Here is a 19147-nt window from a genome sequence, read left to right as displayed (position 1 = left end):
TTCGCCGGATTTTGTTCCGGAAACGCAACCTTCACCACCACCTCAACCAAAAAAAAAAAGGAAAAAAACCGGCCCGACCCACTACCAACCAAGAAAGGGTCCCATGGACAAAAGAAGAAGAAGAAAAGTTAGCGGAGGCATGGGTGGCGGCTTCCGAAGATCCAATTGTAGGAGATAGCCAGATGTACGGAAGTTTTTGGGAAAAAGTCCGAGCCATTTTTTACGAGTTAATGGAAAGTGAAGCTCGAAATGCCGATCAAATTACGTCGAAATGGCGAGATATTCGATTAAAATGCACCGATTTTGGAGGAATCTACAACAATCTCCTAAACATACGCAAAAGCGGCTCGAACGATTTTGATGTTTTCAAGGCGGCCATGGACCAATATGAAAAAACAACGCCTACACGCAAAGCTTTTCTGTATATGAAGCCGTGGCTAAAATTGAAAGACTCCCCAAAATGGAAAGAGCAAACGGAAGGAAGTTCCCGATCTTCTGGTTCAAAGCGTTCGAGAAACCCCGATGGAACTTCTCAACAATCGGACGGCCGAACACACATCGACATCAATGACGATCCGATAGATCTTGAAACCGACCAACCTCTTCCTCGGCCCGTTGGAAGAAATAAAGCAAAAAAAGCGGCGTCAACATCTTCGAATTCTAGTGTTATGGATATGTTCGGCAATAAATTTGATTGATATGTGCAGCTTCAAGAAACGAAGGCCGAGGTGATGACTCGGATGGAACAAAAAATGATCGAAGCACAAACATCATTTCAAGAGGCACAAGAGACACTCCAAACAAAAACCGATATGGAAATCTTGAAAATGAAAGCGGACGACCTTGAGGGCGAAGACTTGGAACTTTTTCTAGCAATGAAAGAGTCGGTTCGAGCCCGACGTAGGCGTAGGGGGTAGTTTATTTTATGTATGGTTGGAATTTTTAGTTTTTTTAATGTTTTTTTTTTAATTTTTTTTAAATTAACTAATGTAATTTTTATTTTGATTGTTATTTTTATTTTATTTTTTAATTTCAATTAATTTAGTTTTTATTTAATGTAATTTGGTATTTTAATTTAATGGAAAAATAGTATTAAAAAAATGTTTTTAATATATTTTTGAATTAAATTTAAATAAAAAAAATGAGGTGAAGTGGTGTTTCACATTGCGAACTCTCTGCTCCTTGTAAATCTCTTTGTACCCACTCTCCGGCCGACGCCTTCTCCTCCGCCGTTACTCGTCCGTGGAACACCATCTGCTTGTCACTGTAACTTATTCAGGATTTTTTCACGTAAATGCCTTTGCTTCCTCCTTTTCCCCCGTTGAAGGTTACCGGTACTGATGGGTTCAACGGTATGGACGCGATGCAACCGGAGGAACCGACGTTTGCCACTGATTTTGACGCGAAGTTGCCGGATTCTTTTGATCCTTTCGTCTTCGTCGGTGATTGGTAAGAAACATAAACAGAGTAAAAACTTACTCACTAAAGAAATAGCGAAACCCATGGACAGAGTTTCAACAGAAAGAGTAGAACTAAACAATTTGAAAAGAAAAAACTGGAAGAACACTTGTACAGTTCTCTTAATCAACGAAGAACCAGTGCACAAAAACAAATTACAAAATAAAAACTCACGAGTGAAAAAGTTGAGAGGAATTTTGGGTTTCCTCTGATATGAATCAGTTTTAACACGAGAGTAAAACGCTGTGTTCTTGAGTTTAATTTTTAAAGAGGGGGAGGAAAGGGAGGGGAGGAGAAGAAGATGGAAGGAGACAAAAAATGGAAGAAGAAGATGGAAGAAGAAGAAGATGGAAGATGGAATGAGAAGAAGACTAATGGTCAATCCGGATTGGATGTGACCCAAAGTCCGCGTGTTCCTACACTTCTATTCTTCTTTATGAGCTCTGCAGTCCATAAGAATGAACATATGACAACTAAGCCCCTCAACTTTATTTTCCTGCACCAAACATACAAAGTACCTATTCCTAATATATAAAACGAATTATTTCAAGTTTAGGTTGAAAGATTAACTAACAACATTTTTTTAACCTTTTTAACAAGAATAACAACGGATTAGGGGTCATAATGGAAACTAAAGGAACGGATATCTAACATCAAAAATGCATTTAACATATAACATAAAAATGCAAGATAAAATCTGATCATAAAAATGCTTAAGGGAAAAATGTGCTCATCATGTAAAATTACACAAGGAGAAAAGAATATGATATAATGATGACCAAAAAACGAAGAAGATGAAGATGAGGATGAGGGCTATTTATAGAGTTGGGTTAGAGAAATGACCAAAAGTTGAAGGGGGGGAGCAATGATTGGCGTGAAGTTCTGAAGGTTTCTGTTAACGGTTAGGCACGTTCTTCCTCCATTACTGGCTACATCAATAAACTGATAAACCTACGGTACTGCCACCGTTTAAGACCACCCCTAAAAACTGAAAAGGAAAAATACAAGGTACCTAAAAGTCAAAAACTAACGGAGATAACTACTTTTTTTTTTATCAAATTATGGTTTAAGATTTTAGTTATAATAATAGTTACCATATACTTCTCTATCAATTTATTCAAGGTTAAAGACATGACAATGCTAATGTGATTATATTTCGATGGAAGTTTTTATTTATTTTAGAGGTCCTTTAATACAAAAAAGAAAGAAAAAACCCTAATAGCCTTGGGCGTCATTTCTGATACCAGAGAGTTGAAGAAACACAAATATGACAGCCAAATAAACACATGTAAGTTGTGAATTTCAATGATTAGACATGCGACTACACATTTTGCAGGAACAAAAATATGTTGTAAAAATATAAACTGATGTGATCAAGCGTTCAGTGGAATGGACACCAACGATATTGCGGTGATGACGACAATATCTTCAGAGACATGGGATCACAAAAGAAAAGTTGGTCATATTCCGCAGAAGGTATAGAGAATACTCTCTGATTGAGAATACTGTCAAGTTAGTATTTTCCGGCGAAGGTGTCATGAAATAGTGAGCGTATTTAATGAGAAAATATGTTACCATCATTGATAACAATTTATCTTTATGGTGAAGTGTGCATTTAACTTTAACTAGGATCCGTGAAATTGGATTCGTACCATACAAATAGTGGGATGGAACATTTAGTTGTCGGTTGCTTGTCTCTTATGGAAGGATCGTCCTATTAGTTAGGGAAATCGTGGGCATTTGTGATGTTTCTTGCCCTGACTCCATAGTCATCAGAATGCCAACATATGAACAATGTTATTCTATTTGGTTCGAATAAGGGTGCTTTTAGGATTTTCCTTTGCCTGAGGGAGGAGGAAGTCATTTCCTCCCTACCCACTGGCACATCAGTTTTTGTTTCTCTTTTTTCTTCATCTTTTCCAACCCATAACATACAGAAATCATATCTTTCTCAATCCACTCAATTAAAAAAAAATACAAAACAACTAAGGTACAAGTCTTAAAATACATGGTACAAGAGAAAATGAGAGAGAAGATGAAATGAGTTACTGAAACCAATTAAACAAGAGAGTTGTACCTTGGAGGTACCGACGGTAACTCTATTACTAATTAAGATTTTACCTTGGTTGTTTTGTATTTTTTTTTTAATTGAATGTGTTAACTAGGTTGAAAAAGATAAGGTTTCCGTGTGTTGTGGGTTGGGAAATATGAAGAAAAATGAAAGAAAAAAAAACTAATGTGATAGCAGGTTGAGTGGGTTGGGAGGGAATGACTTCCTCCTCCCTAAGTGAGTTGGAATTAATTTTATTTTAAAATAGAAAAAAAAAAAAAAAAAACAAATTTGATTACTCTTTTTAACTATTTCTAAGAGTTAAACAAAAATCAAGCATTTTCCAAAATAACTATCAATTTTGCTCTAGTCACCGTGAAATTCGTAGGAGAAACTACAAACCAACAAAATAACGATTGTTGTTTTTGGGAGTTTTCCTCCACTTTTTCAAATTTGCAGTTTTACACGATTTACTGATTTAGTAAAAAGTTCACCGTGTAATTTTATGAGATGTACATATTTTCCAATTCTCTAAGTTTTGATGTGTTAAGCCTCTAGTTGCTTCTAATGCTCCTCTATAGACATGAAGTAGTGTACTTTAACATTTTTTTTTATCACTTGTCACATTCTTATTCAATTTGCTAAATATCATTTTATGGTTATTTTGAATTAACTTCTATTCTACATGTCATTTTTATGTTTTTCTATTTTATTAATTTCACATAGTATTTAAATGCATATTAATTTTCTTAATGAACTTTCTTTTTAATTTCAAAATTATTAAATTAAAGCTTTATTAATTTCTTTTATTTATTTATCTAAATTATTTGTTTAAATTTAGAAAAAAAAAACACTTAAATTTTTATAATTCAATATTTTTCTCATTTTTCTTATAAATTCAGACTTCTTAAATGTTTAGAATTTTATATTTAGTTTCTTCTTTTAAATAAACTTATATAATACATGAGTCTTATACCTAGTATTTAATAAATGAAATGATTAGGAAAACTTAATTTAGCTAATTAAAGGTCAATTAGTGAAATACTTTTAAAGGCATAGTTTTTACTCACAATCTCAAACTTTAATAATCTTAACCTTGTAAAGATCCATTTGTATAATTGAAAACCCACTTATAAAATCAAAAGCACTAACACCCTTAGGGGGTGTTTGGATTGTATGATTATTTTGGTAGGATTTCGAAGAAATTGAAATTTATTGTGTTTGGTTTGTAAGATCTATACATTGAATTTAGTATAATTCACATTTTCATCTAAACTTCATTCAATACTTATTAAAGGATAATTTGAGAATACAAATTAATTTAAACTAAGAGATTTTCAAAACACTTTGTAATTTAATATCCTTATATATTTTTTTTGTTCCGGACATGGATTATACCGAATTTTAATTCCAAATCCATTAAAATCTAAGAATTTAACGAACCCAAAACGTTTTAGGATAGCCAACTTTCACACTACATGGATCGTTGTATTATAAAATACAAGAAAGCATTCAATCTCGACAAAAAATCACGAAAAAGAAACATAAAAATATTTCTTCGTTATTTACCTTCGCTATGATACTTCATCATGGACCATAGACTCATAAACTCTTTGATTGGCTTTCTTTGCCTACAAATTTAATAAAAAGCAATGCACGATTAAATAACATAAATGTTACATGTAGTCTCATTTCAACTATATATCATAAAATATGTATAGTTCAAGTAAAAAACGACTTAATAAGAAATTAAATTAGTGAACAAAGGCTTTTTCCACTAAGCATCAACTATTTACAAATTTGCACTCATTTCTCCTTCCGTTTCTTCATATATACGTTGTGTGTATCAAATATATTTTAAACATCATTTATTAAACAGAAAAAATCAAACAAGAATAGCGACTTACTTCCTTTTCCCAGTTTGTGCATAATGTCAAAACATACAGAAAGAACGCTTGAGCAAATAATGCAGCAATAATCCCATACCATAATCCCTACATAATAAACATAAAATTAAATAAAAGAAATCTTTGAAAAAACGTTAAAATGTGATCAAAGATGAAAATTTCACTACCTTTCCTCCCATATGAAGTACAAAAGCAAACAAGATCGCTAAAGGAATCCCGATTAGATAATACGCTCCTAAGTTCACAATTGCACCAACTTTTTGTCTTCCACTCCCTCTAACCGCCCCTACCAATTTCGAAGCACAATATATATATATATATATATATATATATATATATATATATATATATATATATATATATATATATATATATTATAAACACAAATGGAAGTTGTCATCTCACATCAAATAGGCATATGATAGATTTTTTCAAGTACTTATATTTTTAACATGGTATCAAAGCTCAAGGACTATATATACATATACTTAACATGATATGTCATTGAACATCTGTCTAGTGACATGTTCACGTCAGTTAGACATTGTCTCATATGCCTAAGTTTGACAGTTAAAATTAAAATAGTGCTAGTAACTCTGAGAATGAGTAGTTAATTGACCGATTGTCACCTGAAAGTACGGATTGGACGCCATCAATGAAATGAGATCCGGCAATAAGCAACATCATTTGTGCGATATAGGTCACCACCTCTTCTTCATTGCTATAACAATACCCCCATAGTTTTCTCCCAAAAATCAAGACCATTGAACCCAAAACCCCTTCGGTCACTACTGCAACCATTGCAACACGTATCGCTAAACGTGCTGCGTGTGCCTTCCCAGCACCTAATTCATTTGAAACCCTTACACTGCAAACAATTTAAAGAAAATTAAACAACAAAACGTGAATTATAACAAGTTTATTCGCGAAAAAATCACCTTGTGGCACTACTTAGACCAAGAGGAATCATGTAAATCATTGAACATGTATTCAAGCTGCCATGAAAAGTCAACTAGTTAGCCATAATAAGATGATAGAATTCAGAATATAAATTATAAAGACGTAGGATATAACAAATTAACTTTTTTTTTAATAATAGAAAAAAATAACCACCTATTTTCGAATTGTGAAATACCTTTTACCTGACAAAGACTTAAAAAAAATGTAATTTTCCTTTTGTGAAATAACATTATCATTTCGTACAATATTAACAACTTTGCAATATATCGTCAAATATGATTTTTTTGGAATCTTTTTATTTTCTTACTTTTTTTTTTCTAATGTGGAACATTCATATAGCAATTTTGCAATATGCAATTGACCTTGCAAAAAAAAAAAAAAACATTTTTTTTTGTAGATCATTTTTAAATGGTAAATGGTCAATTTGTAAATTATGACCACCCCTTTTGGGTATTTTTGTAAATCTTAGCTTTGAACTCCATTAACGAACCTGATAGAAAGAACCGAGGTTTCTAGTTGAGGATTTGGAAGAAGACCAGATAACAACACCATCATCTCAAACGACCATATCTCCAAACTGTTGAAACAATCACATACTTTTAGAAAAAAGATTCAAAAAGCTGTAAACTTTATGAAAAAAATAAATTCATCATGAAAATTATACCAGACCATAACTGCAGAAGGAACTGCAAGTTTCAAAAATGTCGGAATGTTACAGAAAGCTTCTTTCGAGAAACCAGTCCAAGTCTTTTTACACGAAGGAGAAACCCGAACATAAATCGCCAACAACAAAACATTAATCCAAAGAGAAACAGCATTCGCTAATGCTGCACCTCGACTTCCGAGCCCAGATTTAAACACCATAATCCAACAAACAAGAACATGAACAAGCGTCGTAATCCCAGTGCTTAACATCATCGGAATGACATTGTTTTGAGATTGAAGAAATCGAACATGGCATTGAAGTAATGCGTTTGCAAAAAGACTAGGGATCATGAATCGAGCATAGAGTCCAGCTTCTGCTGAGATTTCAGGATCTTGTCCTAGGAAAACAAGCAAGGATCCTGCATTTGCCCAAATGAAAGCAAGAGGAATGCTCACTGATAAAAGAACAATCATCGCTCTCTGCATATGGATTCCGAGCATGTGATACTGTTTTGCGCCATATGATTGTCCACAGAATGTGTCTAAAGCACTCCCCATTCCAATCTGTTCACCATTAAAACAAGAATCGAACTGGGTTTAAGAAATTGGTTGATATCTGAAACGCCATGTAAACAAGACGATGAAATGAAGGAAGAAGATGAACTAACCATCAAGCTTGTACCAGTGACGGAAGCAAAAGAAGTAGCCATTGAAGCACCGGAGAGAGCGAGCTCACCAAGGTGACCCACAAACATGACGGAAATCATCGATAACCCACAAATCAATAGATTTATTGTCATCAAAGGCCCTGCTAAGTATAACTGCTTCTTAAATTCTGTCAATATCTCATCTTTAGTGTATGAATATGATCGAGCTCTCTTTTGTGGTTCTTGATTCACATGATTACTCAGAAGTGGCGATGCAAGCCCTTCTTCCTCCATTGTTCTGGTAACTCTTTGGGAGACTACAAGAACAGGGTCGAATAAAGATAGTGAAAAATATCAAAACGATGACGATGGAGAGAAAGATACAATTTTGTTTTTAAAAACGATTTGAGTAGACTGAAGAACAAGTGGTGAGAGATGCTTTGTATGTTAGTAACAAAATCGTTTTTGGTTTCTTTTTTATAATGGGTGGAAGTGTGATTTTCCACATTAGATACTTTTATAGTGGGATTTATGATAGTATCAGCAAGTCTATCCAGGAAAGTGGTGGGTTTTAAGGGTTTTTTGTTGACATTGAGTGGTAGCCAACTGGATATTTCTTGTTCCTAGTGGAAGGAAGCAGAGCATCTTTCGGTCTTTCCGCATCGCGACATTCGTTGTGTTTAATGAGATAACATTTTATATACATTCTTGAAAATTACTCTTTCAGTTAAATTACAAAAATGGCGCTTTGTATTTTTGTGTTCTTTTGTTATATATAGTTAAAAAAATGAGTTTTGTTCGCTATAAATGTTATTCTCTTTGATTAATATATAGCTAAGGCCCCTTGGTATACACTATGGATGAACGTGGGTCCAAACCCGGAACCGGTTAACGGGATTTTGTAGAATCAGAAACCGGACCGGTATATATGAATCGGTTCCGGGTAAAATGGTCTAGAACCAGAAAACCCGGAAACATCAAAATAGGTAGGTTGGAACCGGATAAAGTGGGTTTAGAATCGGAAAACCGGAATTTTTTGGTAATTACTTACTACTTAGTGGGTTGAACATTGAAAATTTTTATATTGATATCCCGACTTTGGGGGATAGTAACTCATTGAATATGAAATCAAAATTAACAAAATTATAGTCTAAAATCATGTAAAAACTCTAAAATAAACTCTGGAAAAAACCGCATGTCAATCTGACTTTAAACGAATGCGATATGCATGTGTTAACATTTTCACATAATACAAAGTACAAAAACAAATAGTTGAAAAGTTGAAAATTTTCAGTTTTGATATCCCGACTTCGGAGGACTATAAATCATTGAATGTTAAACCAAAAATGACAAAATTATAGTCTAAAATCATGTACAAACAGTAAACTACAAGTTGGAAAAAACCACATGTCAATCCAACTTCAAATGAATTAGATATGCATGTTTTAAAACTTTCACCGAACACAAAAAAACTGAAAAATAAAAAACTTCCAGCTTTGATATATCGACTTTGGAGGACTATAAGTCAATGAATATAAAACTAAAAATGGCAAATTTATAGTCCAAAATCATGTGCAAACTCTAAACTACATGTTGGAAAAAACTGTATGTCAATCGGAATTGAAACGAATGAGATATGCATCTTTTAAACGTTTCACAAAAAACCGGTTCCGGTTCCAAAAACCGGTTCCGGTTTTTAGACCCGGTTTACCCGGACCCGATGGACCCAAACCCGGATTACCCGAAACCTGGGTAAAGCCAATTTTTAAACCCGGAACTAGTCGTGATTCTATATATTCCGGTTCCGTTCCGGTTTTCCGGTTCTAAATCTCATCCCTAGTATACACATATCTCCACCACATCAAAAATGTTGTAATTTGAGTGTCATATCTTCACCACTTCCACACCACATACTCATGCTACCCGTTACTTGACACACCTGTTAGTGTGGTGGTGATGTCATGGTGGTCTACGATGTGCACACTAGGTCGCCTTCGACGTGTGCTGTTAGTGTGGTGGTCATGCGGTGGAGGTCTACGACGTGCACACTAGGTCGCCTTCGACGTGTGCAGATGTGGAGCCACATCAATGTTGCAAAACTCATTAGACGTTCAATGTTGGGTAATCTTGGCGTGTGTCACACCCCCGAACCAGACGACGGAAACGTCCGAGAGCTATTGTGACTCAATTGAATACCATCACAATGAATATACATGAAACATAACATCATTCATCACCAAGCATTGAATTAATACAACTGGTAGCGTTTACATTTAGTACATTGTTTCATAACATTACATTCCCAAAAAGTAGATTGCTCGATACTAGTTATACAAACGACAAGACATCACTGGTTACATTTTTCCTTCGATTTACCTGTTACCTGAGAATATAAGTATTTTGAAAAACGTCAACATATGAAATGTTGGTGAGTTCATAAGTAAGGTTTGAAACATAATGTTTTGTATTATTTTGAAAAACCACCATAAAATCCGATATTTTCTGAAAAGATTATTGTAAATAAGAAAAAGTGTGAAGATCCGTAAGTATGTTTGTTTGTTTCTATAAGTGTGAAAAATTATTATACTTGGTATGCATCACGTAGGTGTAAGTGTTGAAATCCCTAGGAAAACCCGATGTTTTCCTAATACTTTAAATTACGCGTTTTATATTTGGTTATACTGTAGCGACGTGTGTATTCGATGATTCCAGGTGACATTGGATTAAGTATGGGTTGTGAGTTGTTATAATCACACATTAATGAAAATGACTAGGTTACAACTATACAAACGATCCCTTAGGCATCGTCCGTACTACCCACTTAATCTAACCACCCTGACTTCTCCCACAACCTAGGAGAAAAGAGGGTGCGAAGCCCCCGTTATTTCCATGAGTCGTTCAAGGCTATCGTGAATGCGAAAGGCCCTTGGCCGACTCGCATTTGACTTCAGGAGCAGTACCAAAGGACCCTTGGGGCCCAACAGCACAAAAGCTATTGAAAGTCCTTTTACACGGAGTTAGGTCGTATAAGACCCAACAACATGTAAGCGCGTTTCCTTCGGGCCTAAAGATCATGTCATTGGGCTAGCTAGGCCCAACAAGCATGATTTGAAACTTTCGGGCCCAAAGATGGTGTATCGACGTCTGGTGAATTCCCACGTGTGTATTGACTTCTCGTAAATTTCCACGTGTGTATTGAAGTATCATCGTTTATTGATTTTTGATTCGTTATTGATTCGAGACCGAATCAATTCGTTTGGTAACGATTTTTGGTGTTGAAGGTGTATTATGTTCGCCGGTAGTCGTTGTACTCGTATTTTATCTTAAAGGATTTATTGTTTAAAACATTAGAATTTTTCTTTTTGAAGCCCCTTCTTAGATAAATTTACACTTTTAACCCTTAAACCATTTTTCTTGACACTTTAGTATCAAAACTTGTTGAAAAGGTATTTTTCAGCTCAAATTTTCTTGAAAAACAGTTTTAGTCCCTCAGAATGAAGTTTTCTCGGTTGAAACCTCTAATTTCGCGATTTTTACAATTTTGACCCAAAATGGAAAATTTTTGCATCTTTGGTCCTTTTTAAATTTGAAAAGTATTTTTAACCCTTGAAATGGACTTGGTATACTAGTAGTCCCCTGTTTTACAGGAAAGTGCAGTTTCAGCCCCTCTAAATTAAAAATCTCGCAATTTGGGCTTTATTGGGCCGAAAAGTTCATTTTTGGCCCATTATGTTTAAAAATTCACATTTTAATCCTTCAAAAGAGTAAATTTTCAGAAAATACATTTTTGAAACTGTTTTGACTCATCTCAACCTTCAGAATTTTTATTTTGTCGTTTTGGGCCCTTTAGTTTTATATTTTTAGCATTTTGAGCCCAAAATGGGTTTTAAGCCCATAGGTGTTCATATTAACCAACTTGGTTATTTTTCTAGAATTGATTTGTGTGAAATAACATAAGTTATACTTATTTCATTCAACACCTTGTACATCTCGGTTTTTAAGCTCTTTTTGACTAGAACCAACACCACAATCACATGAGAACACACACATATATATATATATATATATATATATATATATATATATATAAGCATATAAATCACACAAAGCATACATGTACTCATAGATCTACACATTTGCTTGTATTATCCCCCCACAAAACTTCTAAAAACCAAAAAATAGGGGGTATGAAGCTCACCTTGAGTTGTGGTTTCGACTTGAAGAAGAAAAAGGAAGAAAGTGAGGTGATTTTCGGCCCTAGCAACACCTTGATGAAGATCTCGAGTTTGAGGTGATTCTAAGATGCAAGATCATGATTTCTTATGAGTTAAGAAGAGATTTTCGTATAGAACAAGGAGTCTAGAGTGTGGATTCAAGCATCAACTTACCTAGATGATGATTTTTGTGAAGAATCCTCCTTGCAAAGCCCTTGAAGCTCGAAATTTTTGAAGGGAAAGTAAAGGGATTTTTGGCGTGTTCTTGAGAGAATGAAGAATGAAATGTGGGTGTGTGTTTTTTCTTGGATTCGGCCGAGAGAAGAAAGAGAGAGGAGAAGAGAGAGGTTTGACAAGATAGTTGCATGGAAGTATGAGTGTTGCATGGATATCCTTGGTGCAAAAGTGAGGTGGCACCCAACAAAGTCAACCCTTCCTCTTTGTGGGCTTGGGCCGAGAATGGAGAGGGGAAAGAGGAGATTTTTGGGATTTTTGCCCCTAAGCCCATATTATAGTTAGGTTGAATGATTGTTGGCCCAAAAAAAAATATAAATGTGATTTTTATGTTTTATTAGGCTAGATTAGGTTAATCATGGTCCAAAATGGTTCATAATATTACTCTATTTCATTCTAGGCCCAATATGGCCCAAAATATTGAATTAAATGAAAATGGGTCCAATTAGAGCCCATTTAAGAGTTCTAAACCCAAGATGGTCAAATTGGAAGCTTATTGGTCCATTGGGCCCAATAAGGAAGTCCTAGTCCTAAAGTGGTCTTAAACAAGAACTTCTACGGTTTCCAATTGCCTATTGACTACTTGAAATGCTTGCATGGTGTATTTGATTGAATTTTTGTTGTCATAAAGTAAGCATCATACATGTTCTTAAGTTTTTGATTCATAATTTTTACGTAAGTGTTGTAGTTACAAGGCATAAAATTTCTAGTTGTGACAGCATGGTTGTCACACCCCAAAACCATGAACGGCGGAAACGTTCTGGGGCAGAGGACGTCATGTACAGTATCACAACAATGAAAAATAGTAAACTAGCACCAACATTATCCATTGCATTAATAATATAATTTTAATACAAGTGTGTTCTGTCAAATTATGATAAACACTAAAGTATAATTCAAAAATGAAAGATGAGTCTTGAACGAGCACCATCTTCTCTAAACCTTGCATCGGTATCTGTCTATTTGTTGACCTGAGGATACAAGTTATTTTGAAAGAGAGTATCAACTTTAAAGTTGGTGAGATCATAAGTATTTTAGTGTCTTAATTTGTACGTAAGTATTTGTATGTATATGAAATGTAAGTATTTGTATGTATATGAAATGTAAGTATTTGTATGTATATGAACTGTAAGTATGAAAACGTTTTGAACATCCTAGAAAACCATATGTTTCCTACTAAAAGTATCCTTATACCAAGGCATCTAGTATCTGTGTGTGTCTCTTGTAAGAGTGTGTAATTTCCAAAATCTGACTATCATTAACCAAAAATATAGTTTCTACATTACCGTGCATCGTGTGAATGTTCACAAAGTGAATGTAATGGGAAAATGAAATAGTACTATGGTGTAGTATCAAATAACTACAACCGTACTAAGTACCTTTAGTCTATGGTAATTGCGTAAGTACTGTAGTATTTGTAATAAGTGACTACTTATGTACTATTTTGCCTTATTTGAGGGATAAGGCATAATGTGATGGCTAGATCCCAGGCTAGACGCTCCACTGTCAAAGAGATTTTGGGACCCAAACACGACCCCTGCATATTTGCAAGCCGTGAACATCCACATTACTATGATCATGTATACCCAATATAACTATCACAATGCGTTGTGATTCATTGGTATAGTTAGATCCTGAAATCGTTCCATGCTATAGCACCTAGTGATGTCTGTCCTATCATCGTATAGGATCTATGTAAAAGTATATGAACGTATACCTTTGCTACCCAAAGGTACTAAACTGACTGAAAGGAACTATTATGTCCATATATGTACACATGATATATAACTAATATTTAAACGACCTTCGGACGGATACCTGATACCCACCAGACCACATCCCAACGGTGAAAAGGAAATAGAGCGGATAGCCTTCCTAAGTCCGTTAAACATTACTTATATAACTATACATATATAGGCATGCTTATAACAGGGTCTCTATGTAAACGTATCTATGTAAATGTACTCAGGTAAATGTACTCATGTAATAGTATAGTAGTGTACTGTAATGTTCTGCGTGTGCTAGCTGTAACGTGTGTTCTCTCTATCTAGCATGTATAGTAATGTACTGTGTGTACTAGCTGTAATGTGTGTTCTCTCTCTATCTAGCATGTACAGACTCATGAATGAACTGACTCGTGGTATGATTCCGTATTCTAGTAAACATATTAGTATCTTCCTAAACTACCCATATGGTAGCTTACTAGTAATATAATTAGTAAGTATGAACATGGAAGTATACCCTTGCTACCCAAGGGTATTGAACTGACTGGAAGAACCTTTATGACTATATATGTACACATGATACATAACTAATATTTAAACGACCTTCGGACGGATACATGATACCCACCAGACCACATCCCAACGGTGAAAAGGAAATAGAACGGGTAGCCTTCCTAAGTCCTTTAAACATTACTTATATAACTATACATATATAGGCATGCAATTGACAATATAAAAGCATAAAAATAAGTTTTTTAAAACCTTTGAACATGATTACTATCTAAGAAAAGATCGACTTGATGTCAATCTATAAAACGGGTTGAAAGCATTTGTTTGATAAAACAGTTTAAGTATAAAGAAACATTTGTTTGAAACACAATTGTAAATGAGTTTGAAATGAAACATACAGTGTAATATGAACAGTTTAATAAGGAGTTTTAAACATATAAAACATATATGAAAATCTTTTGAAGAAAAATGTTTGGTAAAACAGCTAATATGTAGTAAATCATTTGAATGCTGTTTATCAATCACATGTGATTGATATAATAACTAGCATGATTCTACTTGTATCCCCCCCTATAAAACATTTAAAAACATTGATTAAGGGATATGAACTCACCTGTAGTGAGTGGTACGGACGAACTGAAGATGTAGGATTGCGAGGTGTCAAGTGAAGTCTTGAACATACTCTATGATCCTAGTTAACATATAATATCACATATATGTATCAAATTAGTCTTTAAACAACTAATAAACAAGGTCTAGACACCCTAGGACATGTTAAACACCTTTAACAAGTGTTATAAGCCTCAAGGATTGCATCTAAGTGTTGTAGGGAAAAGCTAGTATGTGTAGGGTTCAAGGAAAACTCCCTAATGGAGTTCACGGCCCTAAGGTCACCAAAAAATGAGTTTACGGTCGTAAACTCATGGGTTTATGACCGTAAGCTCATACTTACATGACCATTTGATGTTTGAGGCTTTACAAGACCCTAAGAAGCATCTCTACTTAATGGCAAGGTCTTTGGAAGAGATTAGGGCACCATTCATCTCCTTTGGGGAGTTTACGGCCCTGGAACCACTTCCCTTAGAGATCACGGCCGTAGTCTCTCATGGAAAGGGTGTTTTTGGTGTTTTCAAGTCCCTAGTTTAACTAGGAATGAATCTAGGCTAATGTCCAAGGCTTATGGAGAGTTTAAAGCACACTTTGGCCCTTTTGTTTGGAGTTCATGGTCCAAGAACTTCTTGGGCCGTGAATACCTTACTCTTGGTGTTCTTGGGGTGTTTTCTAGTCCTACATACATTAGGATACGGGTCTAAGCTAGTTTCATTGCAAGAGGAAGGGACTAGGGCACTCTTTGCCCCTTAAAGAAGGGTTTACGGTCCAAGATGTTCTTGGGCCGTAAACTCTTTAATCTTGTTGGTTTCTTATGATTTCTAGTGTATTAGACACATATCAAACCCTATAATACTCTTAGATAGAAGTACTCACGATTTGGGACGAAAGGCCGAAGATCCGTGAGAGAGAATTTGGCTTTTCTCTAGTTGGAAATGTAACAAATGAATAAATATGGCTTAGAACCATATATATACCCCTAGGGTTTTTGGCAGAAAATATTTTTATTTCGATAGTGAACTCTAATATCATAGAGTTCTCAAATAACAGAGTTGCACGATACTCTAGTGCACCCTCTCTCCTGATATCTCTCTAAGTGTAAATCTTGAAATACTCAAACTTATACTAAACGTCTGAAAATTTACAACTGTTCTAACTTCTATTGACTTGATATTGTTTGTACAGAATGGAAATTTCGGGTTGTCACAATGGGACATGGGTTCATTGGAGTTATGAGTATGGATAAGGCTGGAGGGAGTGGTGCCATGGAAACCACACTCCCTTCACTGCCACATGTGTGCCACATCACTTTTTACCATACAAGTGTGGTTTCTTGTCACACCAAGTAATGGTGCCACACTTTTTTTTAAATAATTTAATTAAAAATATAATATTTCACTAATTAAAAATAAAAATGCCATACATTGCATAACTTAAAAAAAAACCTAAAAATTTTGAAAAGCAAATTAGAAACATAAAACCTACAACTTAAAAAAAACCACACCAAACAATTAAAAACATGAAAAAAACACTAGAAATTAGCCACGATTTAACGTTTTTTCATTTCCTCCTTCATCGCCAAAATAACTTGAAGCTCGTCCTCGGTCATATTCGACATGTCCACCGCTAGTACTCTCATGTCGCTCTTCCTTTGTTTCCGAAGCTCTCTTTCTGAAGCAATTTTGTAAAATCCTGTCCATTCTATCTTTTATACCCTTCATGTCGGCCCCCCATTTCTTTCAACTCATCTGAATCCGACGTTTTACCTTTGTTTCTGTTTTTTGCTTTGTCTCTTCCCACTGGTTGGAAAGCTGGTGAAACTGGAACAGGTTCATCTACATTCAGATCGAATTGAACACGAGTATCTGATGTAGTGTGGTCGGACTCAGATGTTCTGATGCGTTTTGAACCACTGTCAATATGCTCGTCTCATGTTTTGTTGTTTTGCCATTTCTTGTTGTCTTTTACAAAATTCCAAACTTCAAGAAACTTGAAAGCTTTCACGTTTTCTTTTTAATACACTTTCAACTCTTTCCGCAAAATCACGTTAGCGCTTTCTCCTGGGGCGGAACACAAGAAATAAAAGAGGGGGGGGGGGGGGGGGCGAAAATATTTTTATGTGTATCTATATGTATATGTACATTGTATTATGCATGCGTACATTGTTGAATGCAGAAAAGCAAATATAAATTTATATGCATATGTATATTTAAAGGGAAAAGTGATTTTAAGTGATAGTAATTATAAATCATAAGATAATATTTTCTTTTGAACTAAAAAAAACTTGTTTTCTAGAAAACCTTACAAGAATTAAACATATAAAACAATCAATAACTATAACAGCATATAAAGAAGAATTTGTTTTTTTAGAAAACCTTAAAGAACTAAGAAGCAATTAACATATAAAACAACTAATAATTACGGAATATTAACTTATCAAGATATAAAAAAATTAATAAAAGAAAGTGCCTACCCAACTAATAATTACGGAGTATAAACTTATCAAGATATAAAAATTAATAATTACGGAGTATTAACTTATAAAGATATAAAACAACTAATAATTACGGAGTATTAAGTTATCAAGATAACACTTTATCTTTTATCGGAGAAAGCGCCTACTCACCATTGTTAGACAAAAAGGCACTCCATCCAATTTCCGGCTATATTCATAAACACGTAGATAAAGTTCTAAAAAAAGGGCAACAGAGAGACTACAACAAGAGGAGACGGCTGGCCAACGGTGAGAGATAGAGAGGCAGGCGGAATCATGACCCACTAGGGGCAACCGACGATCGGCATATGTAGACCGAATGGCTGACGACGTATGTGTAGAGGTGTTGAAGCAATTCAAAACACTCAGTTGGAGGCCAGGAGCAAAGTGGCGCACCAGTGTATCCCTTGCAAAACAGTTTTGATTCTCTTGAAATATTTTAAACTTTTTCTTATATCGCGTTTGAGGATTTTCAAATTTTTGAAGGGTTTTTGAAAATTTCAAATAACAAACTGTCATTTTGATTTTTTTCAAATATTTTTGAAAGATTTTTTTTAAACAAATTTAGTTTAAAAGGATATAATTTACATTTGGGATCAATGTTCTAGAATTTTATGTATAAACCTTGAAAGTTTATAGGTTCATATTTTCTTTGTATGATAATTTTGGAACTTAAAATAGCCATATTGTATTGAGATTTAATCTTCATGCTATAAAAAACGGGGGGCCATGGCCTCCTTGGCTCCTTAAAGCATCCGCCACTGGCTTTCTTCACTTTTCCATTGATGTTTCATGTCGGTATACAAATCATTAAACAACATGATTTCCTTATTCATCTCCCCCCATTTCGATTACACTTTATGTTTTGAACGGTGCTCTCCACAGTTCATTCCTTTATGGAACCTATGTAAAACCCGAATCCAAAAACGATCATGCTTTTGGTCTTTTCCAATCGTCACATCTTCTGAAATATCAATCCATGATTGTGCAAGACTAACACTTCTAGGGGTTCCCAACCTTTAGCCTGCGCCTTCTCTTTGCTTTTAGTTGCTGCTCGAGTGGGTTGAGTTTCTGTAATGATTTCCGGTTCGGAATAAAAAATGACCGTATGTGGTTGTGCTTGTGTTTGTTGAAAAAAATCAGGTTGAGACAAAAAATCAAATGGATTAAAATCTAAGTCAGGTTGTGGTAGTGTTTGTGTTTGTGGTCGTGGTAGTGTTGGTCGTTGTGGAAAATACGGAAGCATACCACCATAGTGGTAATACGAAGACAAAAAAATCGATTTATCAAATGAAGGTATTAGGGTTGTGGTGTTTCTAGTTAGTGTTTTTTCATTGGTAGGCCTTTTGGAAGAAGACATTTTGAAAAAAATTGAAGAAAAGATGGTAAAATGGTAAGGAGTTTGAGTGAGGATTGTGTAAAAAATGGTAAGTATATATAGGGTAAATTAAAAAAAATTAATTTCAAACGCAAGGACCGTTGAACGGTCAAAGAGCACCAACCAACCAGAATTCGCGGCGGTTTCTAGCCACATTGCGACCTAAACCGCAGTAGACCGCACCTAGTGGGTGGTGTTCCAGGTCCATGTGGCAAAACTGTGGTTTGAAACCGCGACCACTCCTTTTGGTCTAAAAGGATAATATTTGATTTGATTTATTTAATGTTTGAATAAAGGACTTTTGACCAAGTCTAATA

At 34.8% G+C, this 19147-nt stretch overlaps 1 protein-coding gene across 1 annotated transcript; it reads right to left on the bottom strand.

Annotated features, from left to right (window-relative positions):
- Positions 1 to 4941: 4941 nt before the first annotated feature.
- On the bottom strand, positions 4942 to 8189 carry LOC145066127 (protein DETOXIFICATION 16-like). Its single transcript, XM_079013309.1, has 8 exons — positions 7689 to 8189; positions 7040 to 7584; positions 6866 to 6952; positions 6354 to 6410; positions 6045 to 6283; positions 5583 to 5701; positions 5416 to 5502; positions 4942 to 5139 (listed from the first exon to the last, which is right to left on the bottom strand). Exons 1-8 carry the CDS (start codon positions 7959 to 7961, stop codon positions 5083 to 5085), a joined length of 1464 nt encoding a protein of 487 aa, XP_078869435.1. The 5' UTR covers positions 7962 to 8189; the 3' UTR covers positions 4942 to 5082.
- Positions 8190 to 19147: the final 10958 nt, after the last annotated feature.

This window comes from Lactuca serriola, chromosome 8, assembly GCF_051521515.1.
Source record: "Lactuca serriola cultivar US96UC23 chromosome 8, Lser_US96UC23_V15, whole genome shotgun sequence".
NCBI classification, from domain to species: domain Eukaryota; kingdom Viridiplantae; phylum Streptophyta; class Magnoliopsida; order Asterales; family Asteraceae; genus Lactuca; species Lactuca serriola.
The sequence above is the reverse complement of the archived record's forward strand: the minus strand, read 5'-3'. Positions and strand labels throughout refer to the sequence as shown.